The following is a 17,994-nucleotide window of genomic DNA, read 5'->3' as shown; positions in this document are numbered from 1 at the left end:
CCGCTGTCTGGGCGGCGCCGCCTCTTTAAAGAGTTTCCCAAGCCGTGTATGACGTGGCACGAAACTATAAGCTCAGCTGCGTCTCATACGCTATGGTATAATACGATTTTATCAGGATATTGTTTCTCTCTCTCTCTCTCTCTCTCTCTCTCTCTCTCAAGCAGGGGAACCGAATAAAAAGGGGTTGAACATTTCTGCAAGCGTCCTGGTAATCGGAGGAGATTCTTTACTTCTCTATATTCTCTCCTCCTCCTTTATCGATCCCGATCATTACTGTTCGGTGAAGACAACCACTAAGCTTAAGAAGAAATGGTGAGTATTTTCTTTTGCCTTTTTTTAGTAGATTAGTATGTTTAAATTATACTCCATGCTTCATTTGGTTACCAAGAAGTTCGCAGGAAAATTTTTGGTCTCGTTTTTCCTTGAATTTTCTCAGTAGTTTAGCGGATCTTTGTAGCTTTTGCTTTTTCTGGTTTAGCTACTTGGTGGATACCGGCGTTTGATCGGTCTTCGATCCGCTGACCAGAAGTTTATCTGTTGCAGCTGGAATGGATTTTTGGCGGATAAGTTGTTTACGCGTGTTATTTTAGCTCGCAGATCTGATTTTATTTTGTTATGACGTTGAGTTTGATAATCGTGGTTTGATTTAGTTGATAGGCGTCATTCGAAGTCTTGATTGGATATTATTGTCTTTTGTCTTTGATGATTGGAACTAGTGTGGATCTAAGCAGAGGGTACAATATGCAGTTAAGTTCAAGACACTTATTTTATCGGCCCCCTCCCCTCCGACATTTAAGGTCATTTGATGATTGTAATGGTTAATCTTGTTTTGTTCTCGTTATCCATTTTTAGCTAAAATTTATTATCCTGTCTGTCTGCATCATTATATGTTCGTTTTTGACGTTTGTTATTAGTGAGTGACCTTCTGTTTGCTGCCTGCTTGTCTGAGCAAATGCATTGTGTGCATTTTTTTGTATCTATAAATTCTGTGCTTAGGGATTATAGATCATCACTAAAAGGAAGCTCGAGCCTGGAGCAACCATATAGCTCAGTTATATTGGGGTTTGCTTACATCTTAATTGAATGGCAAAGCATATTTAAATTTTTTTGCGGTAAGTTTTAACCAGTTTTGTCATACTGCCCAAAACAGTGTCATGGGATGTAGTATTTAATCACTTTCGCTCAAGGTAGGTTGAAAATTTTCCTTCACTATTGCTATTGGGTACTGCTTGCAAACATGGTTGTGGAGTTACATAGATGTTTCATATTCAATATATGGATGCTAAGCAAATCTGGAACTGCGTAAAAATTTCGGTTTATTCTTTGCGCTCACAGGCCAATGCAGCATCTGGTATGGCTGTGCATGATGAGTGCAAGCTGAAGTTTCTGGAGCTCAAGGCAAAACGAACTTACCGTTTTATTGTTTACAAGATTGAGGAGAAGCAAAAGCAAGTCATTGTAGAGAAAGTTGGGGAGCCAACAAACAGCTATGAGGATTTCGCTGCTAGCCTTCCTGCTGATGAATGCCGATATGCTGTCTATGATTTCGATTTTGTGACTGAAGAAAATGTCCAAAAAAGCAGGATTATCTTCATTGCATGGTATCGTTAATTCACTGTTTTTAGTTTTTATTGCCTATCTCTTATTTGCTGTTGCCAAAATTTATTGTATCTTGCACTATGAAGGTCGCCTGATACCTCAAGGGTTAGGAGCAAAATGATCTATGCAAGTTCCAAAGATAGGTTCAAGAGAGAGCTTGATGGAATTCAAGTGGAGTTGCAAGCAACTGATCCAACTGAGATGGGCCTTGATGTCATTAGGAGCCGGGCCAACTGAATATGATGTTAGGCCTTGTGATTAGGATCCTTGCATTTGGTCTTCTAATGCTGGTTCAATTGTTTATAGGTTGTGGGATGGTGAACTTGGCTAATCATCTAATTTCCAAGTTTTATTATCGTGGACGTTATTTGTTTTGAACATGCAAATCTGCTTTCTGCTATAACCTTTTGATCATTTGCTACTTATAGAACCTATATATTGAGTGTCTTGTTTTAGTCTTATCTCTACAGGCTGATATGTAACTGTACTGTTTGTAGGGGGTTAATCAACACCTTCAGTTCATATTTCTGTTTTGAATATTTGATCTGTGCCTCCTTATTCTGGGATTGTTGAAGGTGCATAGTCACTGCTCTGTCAGGTGTTTGGCTTATTTTGTATATGAAGACGATAACTAATATTCTTACAAGCTCTCCTGTTTCTGGCAAGTTAATTCCATACTTCTGTGGGTGATTCAGGTTACTGCAATATGAAAAAACATGATTTCCTTATGCATGTGCTATTGTGAAATATGTTCATATTCGTTATCATTTGAAATGAACCAGGAATGGACCAGGTCTGTAAGAGATCATTTTCATTTTCCGAACATTCTAAACCAATCAGTCATATGTCTCTTAGAAGTATGAGGATCTGAATGTCGCACTTTTATTATGTTTATCTGTCTCACATGCTACCCGGAACTAGCGCAGGTGCTCTTTCTACAATCTGTTGCCTTGAAAGTGACAAGTTTAGACACTTGAATTCATGAGGTTCCTCCATTTGGTTTTCGCTACATAAAAACATTTATTTACTGAACTTGGCTGATCACCTATTTTTGGTTTTCTAAGACACTTTCTTTATATTAATATGCATGTTGTTAGTTGATAAGCCAAATCAATACATTGGAACAGTATGTATGGTTTCGTGTCTGATTCTCGAAGTTATGATTTATATTGATAAAAACCAATTCAAAGATTCAATTTTTATATAAAATAATTAGAAAATAATATATTATTATTTATAATAAAAGAAATCTATCATATTTCTCTTAAATGTAAATATATCTATCTCACATTCTTTGTGGCAACTTTTATTCGTCTCTCGCATTTGTTCTCTTCTTCTTTGTCTCTCACCCACAAAGATCCTATTAACATCATCTCAGTATTTTCCATTGCTGCTGAAGCAAAGATTTAAAAGATTGTTTCTCCAACATTTCTTTCTCTGATCATGTTTTCATTCCATTTAGCTTTCTTCTTCCTTTCTATACAAGTACAGACTACCCTTTTTGAGGCATCAAGGCCACAAGTATTTGAGTTCATGATCTATTCCATCATATTCAATAGCATTACACGTGATATATCTAAACACTTCACAAAATCTTCTGCAAGTCATTATTATTTTATTTGTTCTTTGAACTAATTAGATGATGTTGTTTGGGTATGTTCTTTTTTGACGGGTCTACATTTTTTGGCGTTTAAATGCCTGAAGTTTCTTTGATCAAAGAGAGAGAAAGAGGAAAGAAGGGAGACGGAGGGAAGAGAGAGAAGCCAGACAAGGTCTAATACTTTTTCGTTTTTTTTTCTTGTCAAAAATTTAATGGAGTTAGTACTTTAAAAATTGTAAAAAATCTGAGGACTATTTTGTTAATGATTAAAACGAAAAATAAGTCAAAATTTGGAGACTAAAATAGTAATTTGCCCAAAAAAATTCTGTTATGTTCCTTCACTCTTCCTAACAAGAAGGGCAGGAAGAAACTATTGTCAAATTGTTATCAAGCAAAGTGTTGCAAAAACCTAATTGCTGATATAAGGAGAAGTAATAGTTGCAAGCAAGAATGTTGCTCCAGCCTCCAAGCACATCATCCAAAATTTTCTAGGAGACTTGTTTAGTCCACACTATATGGTTACCCATCAAGACCAATCAAGTCTGCAACTTCATACAACCAAACATCAAGCTGCAGCTTCCATCTTCACAAACTGTTTTGCATAGAGCAACATCAAACCTCATCTTGACCAGTAACCTTTCTTTGGTTTCTGGCTAGCCAAGATACCATCAAGGGTAGCCAATGCATCTTGAAATTTACGGATTTTAAGGAAACCCCTTATCATGGAAACTTGACTTTTTGAGAAGTTTGCTTTCTCCATTATTGTATCTACAAGGTTGATTAGAGTATCCTCCATTGATAATGTACAAAGTCCTTCAGCCAGCATATAGAATGATGAGAATTCAGGTATGAAACCTTTCTCAATCATCTCAATCAAAAAAGCAACAGCTTCTCCAATTGGTCCTCCTCCATTACAGAGACCACGAAATACAATTTTATATGTGATTGCATCTGCAAGTTCACCCTTCTCCATCATTTCTCTAAAAAGCCTCATGGCTTCAGTACTTCTCCTTTTCCTAAATAGTGCTTGAATTACAGGGTTATATGCCTGTGGAGTCAAAATCATACCTTTCATCTGAATTGATCTAAGAAGCTTGCTCGCAACATCAACTCTACCAGCCTTGCAGAGGCCCAAAATTAGGGTCCCGTAGGTAACAATGTCTGGTTCACATCCATTTGAAGTCATGGTCTGTACAATATCTGCTGCCTTTTTAATATTCCCAGCCCTGCAGAAGAATGTTAGCATAGAACTGTAGGTAAACTTGTCAGGCTTTAATCCCTCCATTATCATCTGGTCCATAAGCTGTGCAGCCTCCTCCACTCTCTTCTTCTTACAAAGTCCATCGATAAGTGTATTATAGGTCACAGAATTTCGTGAAACCCCTTGGATCTCCATCTCATCAAAGATCTCTTCTGCTTCTTCAATCTTCCCAACTTTGCAGAATCCATCAATCAAAGTATTGTAGGTGATAACACTGCGAGCGCAGTCACTTCCTTCCATTTCTTTAAGCAAATACAAAGCCTCTTCCAGCCTGCCCTTGGAACAGAGACTGTCAATCAACATATTATATGTAAATTCATCAGGTATGCACCCTTTATTCTTCATCTCCTCAAATAGTTCCACTGCAATACTATGATTTCTGGTCAAACAGAGACCTTGTACCAGAGAATTGAATGTACAAACATCAGGTAAAATTCCTTTGCTTGTAATAACACGAGCAAGTTCAGTGGCTGTTTCAATCTGGTTCTCCCTACATAACGTGCTAATAAAAGTGTTATAAGTAACAGTATTAGGCGAACAATCCCTAGAAAGCATCTCATCTAGGACCTCCACTGCCTCTTCCACCTTACCCAATCTAGACAACCCAGAAATCACTGAGTTATACGTAAACACATCAGGATCAAATCCCTCTTGCAGCATCACATCCATGATCTCTCGACCATGATTAACATGTCCAGCCTTGCACAAACCATTGACCAAAGTATTGAATGTATAATGATCAGGAAAAAATCCCTCATTGGACATTTCCTGAATAAAATCCAAGGCCTCCTCAACCTTTCCTGCGTTGCAAAACCCATGAACCAAAACATTGACTGTCACATTGGACCAAGGACACCCAACTTCTACCATTTGCTCCCTTATTCTCAAGGCTCCGTCCAAATTACCTTCCTCAATAAACCCTTTCATTATCGTTGTGAATGTTTTCTCATCAGGAGCTAAGCCGTAACTAGGCATTTCTTCCATCATCAAAATTGCAAGCCTAATTTGATGTGCTTTACATAAAGCCTTAATTAAGATATTAAAAGTTGAAACATCTGGTTTAATTCCCCATTCAATCATGTTAGAATGTGCAGTTTCTATTAATTTTAGCTTATTCCCTTCAACAAGAAGATTCAAGGAATGATTAAAAAAATGTGTATCGGGCTCTAGCCCGAATTCTTTACGCATGAAATCAACGACGCCAAGAATCTCATCATACAACTCAAACTTGGCGTAACTCTGGATGAAAATCAAGAAAGTACCTCGGTTAACTTCACAACCAGAGAGTCTCATCTCCTCCAGAACACGCCTCATGGAACCATGGGACCCCACCTTCCCGAGTTTGGCTAGAATCTCTTCGTATATCGAGGCATCGGGCCTGAAGTTGGGCTGCTTTGACGCCCAATCAAACAATCGAAGCACGGAGGATTCGTCGCTCAGGCGACGGAGACTGTCAAGCAATTGAGTAGAAGTGAAATTGGAAGACAGTGTAGAGGAAGAGGTTTGAATTTGGGTGGTCAATTGCTCATGCTGTTTCCTCGAGGCAAAGGAGACGGTGGATTGGGAGTTAGGTTTATGATAGAAAGAGATGGAATTTGGCTGGCTTAGGATTTGACTCTGAGAGTGAGGCCAGAGATAGCATTTGAGACATGAAGAGAAAGCCATTGAAGTAAGCTAGAAAACATATAATATTCCAGGAAGTTCCAGTCTTATCTTCAAACAGAGAGAATGATGCTTGTCGCAAACTGTCTTAAGCTTTGAATTGCTGCTGCAACAGAAGAGCAGAGCAGAGAAGAGAAGAGACGAGATGAAGTGGATATTTTCAAGATGAACTAAGAACGACGTCGCTTTATATACTCATGTTTCCAATTGTATGAGCCCACTTTGTTACAAACAGACCCATAAACTTCTGATCATATCCCTTTCATGTAAGAGGACCCAATTTCATCTTTCATTTGGAATTTCTACCTCTTTTAGAGCTGGAATCATATTGATCAACACTATGAACAATAAACTTTGAAGGTCTTTCAAAATGTTGATGCTAAAAATAAAGGTTAAGTAATTGATTAGTGGTTTTTGGGTCACATGTAGCATATTAAGATGGAATGATAGATACCAACTATGTTAATAATAACCTACTAAGATGTAAGTACGACTGACAATATAATAAATAATGAATATGTTAGTAATAACCTATTAAGATACAAATTCAAGCAGTTATAAATTATCCCGATAAATGAATTAGTACGAGTTATAAAAAATCTTAATAGAGGAAGGAAGCATGAATATGCATGAAGAGAATGTAAGAGTCATCCTTTACTCAGTATCACTTATTTTAGAGAATTGATAACTATTATTTAATATTCTATCATTTATTCAATACTTCAAAGTGACATATACATATAAATGTTAGTCGTGAAAGAGTCTTTATAACAGTTGTTAATAGGTAATAAAGTGCTTCATGTAAAAGTTGGGAGTGAATTGACTCATTTTAGTAGTCTTGTAATTCGTTTCATAACCAAGAGCCCTTTCATTACCACTCGTTACCAAATGTTATATTATCACATGTTCTACAATGTAACCAAGAGCACATGCTAGTAGTCATATATTTACAATGTAATTTTGTGGTTGGATGATAAAAATATAAAGAATTAAATAAATCTAGAATATATAATTAATTAAATAACATTATATACAAAACATGTCTACTTGATTGAATCACAGTACAAGCACATTCTATAAATATATCTCAATTATTATCTATTATAATCGCAATTATATCTTTTTATTCTTAATTTTTTGTAATAAGAATTATTCAGTAAAATAACTCATGTACTTATAGTAGCGCAAATAGAACTCAACTTTCAGTGTTTTCTCATATAAAACCCTTTAATTATAAGCTTCATATTGAGTTACATATGAATTTACACTAAGTCATTCATCCATATGACTTTTAGTTTGACCGCATATTGGTTCAATTTAACTATATCAAATTAGAAGCATGTGACTTTAACTTACCTTTATATGGAGTTAAATAATGAATATCTTTTCTACGTGAGATTGAAGTATTGTGATACGTTTTATTAGATAATCTCTTAATAATTCGGACTATACACTATCATTATTATTTATCTAATCATTATACACAAGGAAATAAGCTAATGACAAACAATGACAAGTTGCGGCCAGCAAGGATGATGAAGGCGAACTCAAACGAAACTAAAAAATGGGGCTTGGGTTTTTCAAATGGGCTAATAACCTAATGACCCATAGGATTAAATTAAGTTGGGCTATAAAACTTTCAATGGGTAGTGAATACTAATGGAAAAACTGGCAAAAGAGATACATAAATGAAAATTGTTTGTATACTTTTAATACTACAATATATAAGTGTGTGGCCAATTTTAATTTTTTTTAAGGTCAAGTAACCACAATATAATTATGTACTTAATAATTGGTTAGTTTAAAATTCATTATAATGCAAACATGACAAGTGTGTGATGAATTTTAGTACATGTTTAAGTAATTGGTGAACTAATTATTTTGTAGACTTTAGTTTCATAAGGAAAAATGAATATCAATTATGGTAATATGCCTTATTATATATTTTTAAATATACAATAAAATATACACCACACATGAATTCTTTAATGTATAAGGCAATTTAATTTTTTAAAAGATGTCAACTTATATACATACCCAAATTTGGAGGATTTAATGGAATCAGGAGTCAACAACCCCATTTTCTCTCCATTATAAAGAGTGTAGAACTCAAGCATGCTTCAAGCACTACATATTGTAAGCTAAATCTCTCGGTTTTTCTCTCTTTCTCTCTCTGTCTCTGCATTTACCTAATCATGGTCCTCGCTACCAGCGAAAACCATCACAAAGCCTCATCTTTTCTCTTGATGACCTCACACCACGTCCATCATGTGAAAATGTTGTGACGAAAGGTGTTAAATCAACTGCACAAGCACCATCTAGTGAGACTCCACCAACCCATAAAATAATTTCATCTCAGGTGACACCACCCATGGTTTTAACTACTACTACTCTAAAGTCAGATGCCACGGTCAATGTGGCAAAAGATCATAAGGAGCCATCCAACTGTCATGTTATTAGGGTTACTTTATGTTGTTTATCTTTAGTATAGAAATAACTGTCTTTTCTATTTAATAAAAGTGTAGTTGTTATGTTATTTTTTGGATCAATATAATTTATCGTTCAATAATTTAGACTTTTGATGAATGTTTTATTTCTCTCTATCTCTCTCTCTTTGACTAAAAAAAACCTTAATTAGATAAAGAACTTATTAACACCATATGATAATAATTTTCTTTTACAAAAACTCGTTTATACCATCAATGTTCTAAGCATGCCTAATACTGTAATCAATTATAATTTGAGGTAAATTATGGTGCAATATTTTTTGATGTGATACATTTCAAATTTAATATATGTTGTTTATTCCTACCAATTTCAGTACAAGTAGTTTAATTGTTTGTTAAATAATATATAACTATTCGTTTGAATATATAAATGATATAGTTTTGAAATGTTATGCATGTATATCTCATTACTTTTTTTCTTTTACCTAAAAACTGAAATTTGAAAAAATATTAATTAAAAATTAAAACATCAGGACTTCGGAAGGAGATAAATAGAGGACGAAACTTAGAGATTATTGATTATTTTGTAAAATAAACAATCATTATTTTGATGAATATAAAATTAGTAGAGACTAAGATGCGATTATGTTGATCTTATATTTGTAATCTTTTTATTACTTCTAGAAGACACACCAATAACTAATCAACAAATGAATTTTAATCAACACAACTTTTTTCCGAAATTTTTTTTAAAAATCTTTGGAAAGTATATAATACTTAACATTTACCTAATACATTTACAAGGTGAGTTGTATGTTGGAATATGCATTGGGGTAGGAGATCATATTGCTTGCAGTCAATAATTATGTGATTAATGATGACTCAAGAGACTGGTTTGCCTTTGACTAGGTACTAATTGCCTTCAAATAACTTAATTATTTGTCATACTAGTTGAGTTGGCAAATACAAGCGGATAGATGTGGAAGTGCCAAAAAAATCATCGATCTTATTGGAGACTATTAAGGGCTTAAACCAAAAGCAAACTAGATCGGGTTGAATTATATCAAATTTTCTTAAGCAATCTAATCGATGTTGGAAGAGTCAAGATTTGCATTTTAAAATCCATATAGACTCAGCCCTATACTATATATATGTACATACACATATATATGCATAAAATATTATCTATTCTAAGATATTAACGTAACAAAAAAAAGACTTCAAAAATATAAAGACGCTAAGAAATCCTAAAAACTTTTAACACTACTCTACCTAACTCAATCTCTACTCCAATTCTCTAAGCCAGTGTTCACTCAGCGGCATAGTCAGCTTCCTGTTTATCTTTGCATTCTTAGCTACCTATTGCTGGGTCTGTATAGCTCTCAAGCTCTACAACGTTCTCACTACAACCACCTTCCAGTTTCCACGCTCCATAGTCCACAAGTGATAGGCTTTATAACATCCTCGCCTTCACCACTCAACATCTTCATCTCTTCGTATGGCTTCTACCACTTTCAACACTTCATCTTTTAGTTAGTCGATCTCGACTCTTGCCTTGTTACTCAACATCTTTACCACAAGGGATAGGCCATGTCCAGTTTCACTAAAAATTCACAGTGTGCAAATAATTTTTTTTTTTCGTATATAAATTCATGTCGAGTTTAAAGTAATTTTGGGATAATGTATTCTGTAACTAAGGTGGGTTTAGCTTTAGTAAAGCTATCTCCAAACTTATCGTGTTGCTATCTATAATTAGTTGAAGTCAAAGAATAATTTCGACTATATTCATTGCCTTATATTTCCTAAGAGATACATAATTAGATTTTTCTTAACTTTTAACATATTATTTTTACATAATTTTCATTCCTAAATATTAACATATTTCACTGAGATGCAACCTTTATAAAGTACTTAATCTAAATGAATGGATAACTTTTTATTCATTTTTAGAAATAAAATAAGTTATTTATCTATTTAATTTTATTTATCTTTTCCCTATCTTTTTCCCCTTCTTTCTTCGCTCAAGCTCTTGACTCTTTAAAAGGTGATGAATCGTAAACTGAGAGATTTCACCAAAGCAGCCAAATCTGGTTGTAGACTCATAATTAAATTCATAGCAAAGTTCAGTAAGTTCTATTAGCAGATTGTTTTGCATTTGGCCTGCAAACAGACCTAGTTTTCAATGTTTGATCTAAATTAGGTTTAGCCATTCAAGAAGGGGCATCAAATCTCTTCCTGCATTTTTTATGTTCATTTTTTTTTCATTGGACACTTTTCTATCTATCTTTTTTTTTTATTACAGTTATTTTGTTGTCCTAACACCTATATTTTTTGGAATAGAAGTTCTTCAATACATTTTATTTTTCACATCAAAATAAATAAATTTCCCCAACATATGTAAGCTATATCTAAAAATATTTATATATTCAAAAAATGTGAACATGAGCACAAGTTCTATTTATATAAGCATATAAATGGGGTAAATTGATGGGAACAATATTGACTCGTCTTGTTAGTAATATACTATGTTCAACAGCCAATTGTATAAGATTTATCTAGAGTATTATGTGAATCATTTCATTTTAATTGATTGTTCTATTAATAAAAGAACAATTATTTAAATTTAATTATGAATGGTTATTGGCCGGGGTTGGGTCGAGTTTCGTGAAATTCGAACTCAATCTGATCATGAATGAGAGAAACTAGAACTCATCATGGATCAGGGACGAGTTTATAATATAATACTCTAATTTTATTTCGCTGATTTTATTTATTTATATTTGTATAAACTTTATGTTAGTTCAAGTGACAAGTGTTTAAATTTTCTTTAGGTAAAGTAACAACAATATAATTATGTAATTAACAATTGGTAAGTTTAATACTCATTATAATTAATACTTTAAAGTTAAGTTTGGTTCGAATTTCAATTTTGTAAAATAAGAGCAAAAGTATGATAAAATATTATTAAATTTTAGATATAAACAACAGAAATCTATTTCCAATTAATTATGTAATTTAATTTGTTTTTGTAATTCTATTATTGACAAGTGTCAATACAAAAAGAATTAAAGATATATATGAGTAAATTTAATTTAACTACATATAAATATATAACATATGAATATTTTTTTTTATAATAAATAATAAAGATATAAGAATTGGATAAAAATATATGAATGCAATATAAATTGCTTCGACAAATTTTAATTTTCTTTATGCTTTCAAAAGTTTATGATGTATCAATTTTCTAGTTAGATAATTTCATGAAGACATATGCAAACGTGACATACCTGTGATGAATTTTAGTACATGTTTAAGTTATTTACTGAACTAATTATTTTATAAACCTTAGTTTTATAAGGAAAAAATGGATAGCAATTATGATAATATCCCTTATTATATATTTTCAAATATACAAATAAAATATACCCCACACATGAATTCCTTAGTGTGTAAAGCAATTTATTCTAAAAGATGACAACTTATTTAATACATAGCCAACTTTATGAGGATTTAATGAAATCAAGAATCAACAACCTCGTTTTTCCTCCATTATAAGGAGTGTAGAACTCAAGCATGCTTCAAGCACCATATCTTGTAAGCTAAATCTCTCTAAATCTCTCTAAATCTCTTTCTCTCTCTCTCTCTCTCTCAAATTATTAAATCAACTGTACAAGAACCATATGTTGAGACTCCACCGACCCATAAAATAATTCCATCTCAGGCGACACCACCCACAGGTCCAACTACTACACCAAAGGCAGATTCCACAATCAATGTGGCAAAAGACCACAAGGAACCATCCAACTAATCATATCGTTAGGGTTACTTATGTAGTTTATCCTTACTACAAAGGTCATTGTCTTTTTCGTTCAATAAAAGTGTAATTGTTGTGGTTGCTTTGTTATCTTGTGGATCAATATAATGTGTCGTTCAATAATTATTATAGTTTACTAGACTTTTTATAAATTTTTTAATCCTCTCTCTCTCTCTCTCTCTGTGGGAAAAAATTTAATTAGTTAATAAACTTTATTAACACTATATGATAATAAAAACTTGTGGATATAAACTCTTTCGTACCATTAATGTTCTAAGCATGCCTAATGCTGTAATCCATTACAATATAAGTGAGTCATAGTTCAATTTTTTTGATGTAAGATATTTCAAATTTAATATATGTTCTATATTTTTACCAATTTCAGTATAATTATTAGTCAAGCAATATATAATTTTTACAATGTTTCACATGTATATCTCATTAATTTTTTACCTAAAAAACTAAAATATCAAGACTGCTCAAGAGCATAAATGGAGGAAGAAACTTAGAGATTATTAATTATTTTACAGAATAAATAACGATTTTAAAAATATTAATTAAATTAATGTGTTTTAAGTTTTTTTTTTCATTAAGATCTCAATGAATATAAAAGTAGTCGAAGTTGAAATTCTATCCTATTGATCTTATATTTGTAATCTTTCGATTACTTCTAGAAAATACACCAATAATTAAATCAACACAAGGTATGAGGGTTAATGAATTTTATTCAATACATCCTTTTACCAAAAATAAACAAAAAAACTTTAGAAAGTATATAGTACTTAATGTTTACATGATACATTTAGATAGTGAGTTGCATGTTGGAGTACGCATTGTGATAAGAGATTATTGTTAGAATAGTTGTTATATTTATTTTGTGTAATTCTGTGTAATTGTAGGGTTATATTTGTAATTGAGCATAAGTTAATCTTTATGTATAAATACCCACATATGTACTGTTTATAATAATTGAAGTAGTTTTTCCAGATTTTTCTTCGTGCTCTCTTCTTTCTTAAAGGCTTCTGATTTCTTTTTATCTTTCTTACAAAGATTGTTAATCTTCAAACTTTTTCTTTGATTATCAGTTCAATTTGTGCAGTAAGTTTAATAATTATAGTGCCTGTAGTCAACCGTTATGCTGTTAACAATGACTTGAGAGCCTGGCTTGCCTTTAACTTTGTACTTATCCTGCTAAAGTAATTTAATGATTAATCATGTTAGTTGAGGTGGCAAATGCAAACAAATAAATGTGGAAATAATAAAAAATTTTGTAACTCACCAAAACTATCTATCTTATTGGAGACCATTGAGGGTTTAAATCAAAGCTGAACTCGATCAAGTTGAGTTATATTGTATTTTTATAAGTTGTTTAATCGATGCAAAATGAGTTAATATTCACATTTTATTAGCCCATACGAACCCGACCCTGTAATATATATATATATGCATATGTATACATAATAAACCTAAAAAAATATAAAGCATTTAAGAAATTCTAAAAACATTTAACAATGCTCTAGTCGGGACAATATCCACTGGAACTCTATAAGTCCAATAATCACTTAGTAGCATAGATGCTTTCTTCTTTGTCTTTACTATGTTAGTCATCTACTACTAAGCCTCTATAGCTCTCGAGCTCTGCAAAGTCTTCACCACAACCACCTTCAAGTTTCCACACTCCATAATCCACAGGTGATAGGTTTTGTAACATCCCCGCCTTTGCTAGTCAACATCATCTTTTGGTATTGTCTCTATCACTTTCGGTCAATCAATCTCGATCTTGTCTTGCCACTCAATATCTTTCCCACAAGGGATAGGGCGGGGTAGGTTTCACCAAAAACTCGCACGGTGCAAATAGTTTGTCTTTTTTTTTTTCTTCTTTTTTTTATAAATTAATATCGAGTTAGAGCAGTTTTAGAACAATGTATTCTGTAACTAACTTGGATTTAATTTTGGTGAAACCATATCCAAACTTAATGTGTTGCCACCTCTAAATAAGTGAGGTTAATGAACATTTTCGATTATATTAATTGCCCCATATTTTGTAAGTTATATATAATTTAGGGAAAAATTGGATAACAATTATGATAATATACCTTATTATATATTTCCAAATATATAAATAAAATATCCAGCAATTTAATTTTCTAAAAGATGTCAGCTTATTTAATATATAGCCAAATTTGGAGGATTTAATGGAATCAAGAGTGAATAACCCCTTTTCTCTTCATTATAAAGAGTATAGAACTCAAGCATGCTTCAAACACCATATTTTGTAAGCTAATTCTCTTGTTATTTCTCTCTTTCTCTTTCTCTCTCTCTCTCTCTCTACATTTACCTAAACATGTCTTACAAAGGTCCTTGCCATTAGAGAAAACCATCACAAAACCTCATCTTTTCTCTTGATGACCTTGCACCACTTCCATCATGTAAAGATGATGTGATTCAAGTTGTTAAACCAACTGCACAAGAACCATATGGTAAGATCCCATTGACCAGTAAAATAATTCCATCTAAGGTGACACCACCCATGGTTCCAACTACTGCCCCAAAGGCAGATTCTGTAGGTGATGACGTGAAAGATCATAAGAGCCATTCAACAGATCATGTTATTAGGGTTTCTTATGTTGTTTATCCTTACTACATAGATCGTTGTCTTTTCCATTTAATAAAAATGCAATTGTTATGGTTCATTTGTTATTTTTTGGATCAATATAATTCTTCATTCAATAATTATTGTAGTTGACTAGACTCTTGACAAATTTCTTAATCCTCACTCTCTCTCTCTCTCTCTCTCTCTCTTTTTACACACACTGAAAAAGCTTTAATTAGTTAATAAATTTTATTAACACCATATGATAATCAAAATTTGTATACAGAAACTCTTTTATACCATCAATGTTCTAAGCATGCCTAATACTATAATCAATTACAATGTAAGTAAGTTATAGTTTAATATTTTTTTATGTAAGATATTTCAAATTTAATAATTGTTGTTTATTTTTACCAATTTCAGTACTTGTAGTTTAATTGTTAATCAAATAATTTGTAACTCTTCATTTGATTATATAAATGATACAATTTTTAAAATGTTTTACATGTATATCTCATTAATTTTTTACCTAAAAAAAAATTTAAAGAAGTATTAATTAAAAACTAAAATATCAAGACTACTCAAGAGTAGAAATGGAGGAAGAAACTTAGAGATTATTAATTACTTTACAGAATAAATAATGATTTTTTAAAATATTAATTAAATCAATGTGTTTTAAGTTTTTTGTTAAGATCTCAATGAATATAAAATAAATAGAAGTTGAGATATTATTCTATTGATCTTATAGCTGTAATCCTTCTATTACTTTTAGAAAACACACCAATAATTAAATCAAGGAAAGGTACGAGGAGTAATGAATTTTATTCAATACAACCTTTAACTAAAAAAAAAAAAAATTGAAAGCATATAATACTTAATGTTTACCTTACACATTTAGGGAGTGAGTTGCATGTTGGAGTATGCGTTGGGATAGGAGATTATAGTGCTTATAGTCATTGGTTATGTTATTAATGATGAATCAGAGGTTGGTTTGCCTTTAACTGTGTATTTATTCAGTTCAAGTAATAGTTATTTATCATACAAGTTGAGGTAGTAAATGAAAGGAAATAAATATAAAAATGACAAAAGATTATGTAATTCTCCAAAACTATCTTGTAAGAGACCATTGAGGGTTTAAACCAATACTGAACTTGATTGAGTTGAGTTACATTAGATTTTTGGAAGTTATCTAATCGGTGCAGGATGAGTTAATATTTATATTTTAAATAACCCATAAAAACTCGATCTTGTTGTATATATATATATATATACACATAATAAACCTAAAAAACATAAATAATTCAACAAGTGTCAATACAAATGGAATTAAAGATATACATGATTGAAGTTAATTTAGTTACATATTAATTATAACATATGATTGTTTTCTTCTTAGTAAATAATGAAGATATAAGAATTCGATGAAAATATAGAAATGCCATATAAATCTCTTCCACAAATTATAATTTTCCTTATGCTTTCAAAAGTTTATGATGCATCGATTTTCTAATTAGATCATTTCATTTAGACATATGCAAACATGACAAACAAGTGATGGATTTTAGCACATGTTTAAGTGATTTATTGAACTAATTATTTAATAGATATTAATTTTATTGAGAAAAAATAGATAATAATTATGATAATATATCTTATTATATATTTCCAAATACACAAATTAAATATATACCACACATGAATTCCTTAATGTGTAATGCAACTTAATTTTCTAAAAGATGTCAATTTATTAAATATATACCCAAATATGGAAGATTTAATAGAATCAATAGTCAACAACCCCCTTTTCTCTATATTTTAAAGAGTGTAGAACTCAAGCATACTTTAAGCACCATATCTTGTAAGCTAAATCTCTTGTTTTTTCTCTCTTATTCTCTCTGTCCCTGTATTTACCTAAACATGTCTCACAAAGGTCTTTGCCACTAGTGAAAACCATCACACAACCTTTATTTTCTCTTGATGACCTCACACAACTTCCATCATGTAAAGATGTCGTGACTCAAGTTGTTAAATTAACTGCAGAAGAACCATCTGGTAAAACTCCATCCACCTATAAAATAATTCCATCTTAGACGACACCACCCATCATTCCAACTATTACCCCAAAGGCAGATTCTGGAGGCAATATGGCAAAAGACCATAAGGAACCATCCAACTGATCAAGTCATTAGGGTTGCTTATGTGTTTTGTCCTTACTACAAAGACCATTGTCTTTTCCATTCAATAAAAGTGTAATTGTTGTGGTTGCTTTGTTATCTTTTGGACCAATATAATTTGTCATTCAATAATTGTTGTAGTTGATTGGACTCTTGATAAATTTCTTAACTCTCTCTCTGACTAAAATTTTTTTTGTTAGTTAATGAACTTTATTAACAATATATGATAATAAAAATTTGTTCCTTTTGTACCATCAATGTTCTAAGCTTGCCTAATGCTGTAATCAATTACAATGTAAGTTGTAGTTCAATATTTTTTGATGTGAGATATTTCAAATTTAATATATATTGTTTATTTTTACCAATTTCAGTACTTGTAGTTTAATTGTTAATCAAGTAATTGTAACTATTCATTTGATTATATAAATAATATAATTTTTAAAATGTTTCACATGTATATCTCATTAATTTTTTTACCTAAAAAACAAAAAATTGAAGAGGTATTAATTAAAAAATAAAATATGAAAACTACTAAAGGGCACAAATGGAGGAAGAAACTTAGAGATTATTAGTTATTTTACAGAACAAATAATGATTTTTTAAAAATATTACTTAAATTAATGTGTTTTGAATTTTTTTATTAAGATCTCAATGAATATAAAATTAGTGGAAGTTGAGATACTATTATATCGATCTTATATTTGTAATCCTCAACAAAAGATATGAGGAGTAATGAATTTTATTAATTACAACTTTTTACTGAGAATAAAAAAAGTTTTTGAAAGTATAGTACTATATAGCACTTAATGTTTTCCTTGTACATCTAGGGAGTGAGTTGCAT

General features: G+C 31.5%; 2 protein-coding genes across 2 annotated transcripts; one reads left to right on the top strand and one right to left on the bottom strand.

The window, feature by feature from the left end:
• Positions 1-104: 104 nt before the first annotated feature.
• LOC110825962 (actin-depolymerizing factor 2) lies at positions 105-2,245 on the top strand. The gene is made up of 3 exons (XM_022056519.2): positions 105-312; positions 1,336-1,601; positions 1,686-2,245. Exons 1-3 carry the CDS (start codon positions 310-312, stop codon positions 1,834-1,836), a joined length of 420 nt encoding a protein of 139 aa, XP_021912211.1. The 5' UTR covers positions 105-309; the 3' UTR covers positions 1,837-2,245.
• A 1,233-nt stretch (positions 2,246-3,478) lies between these two features.
• On the bottom strand, positions 3,479-6,267 carry MEE40 (Pentatricopeptide repeat (PPR) superfamily protein). Its single transcript, XM_088209872.1, has one exon. It carries the CDS (start codon positions 6,123-6,125, stop codon positions 3,819-3,821), a length of 2,307 nt encoding a protein of 768 aa, XP_088065998.1. The 5' UTR covers positions 6,126-6,267; the 3' UTR covers positions 3,479-3,818.
• Between the last annotated feature and the right edge of the window lie 11,727 nt (positions 6,268-17,994).

Source organism: Carica papaya, chromosome 8, assembly GCF_054855325.1.
Source record: "Carica papaya isolate Zhongbai chromosome 8, ASM5485532v1, whole genome shotgun sequence".
Classification (NCBI taxonomy): Eukaryota; Viridiplantae; Streptophyta; class Magnoliopsida; order Brassicales; family Caricaceae; genus Carica; species Carica papaya.
This window is presented reverse-complemented; position numbering and strand designations above follow the sequence as displayed.

What these genes read in the sequence shown, in the direction of transcription:
- LOC110825962 (XM_022056519.2), top strand. An exon ending in AGGATTATCTTCATTGCATG is followed by an intron (nt 1,602 to 1,685) that starts GTATCGTTAATT and finishes TGCACTATGAAG; the next exon opens with GTCGCCTGATACCTCAAGGG.
- MEE40 (XM_088209872.1), bottom strand. Translation starts at nt 6,125, where the DNA reads ATGGCTTTCTCTTCATGTCTCAAATGCTATCTCTGGCCTCACTCTCAG.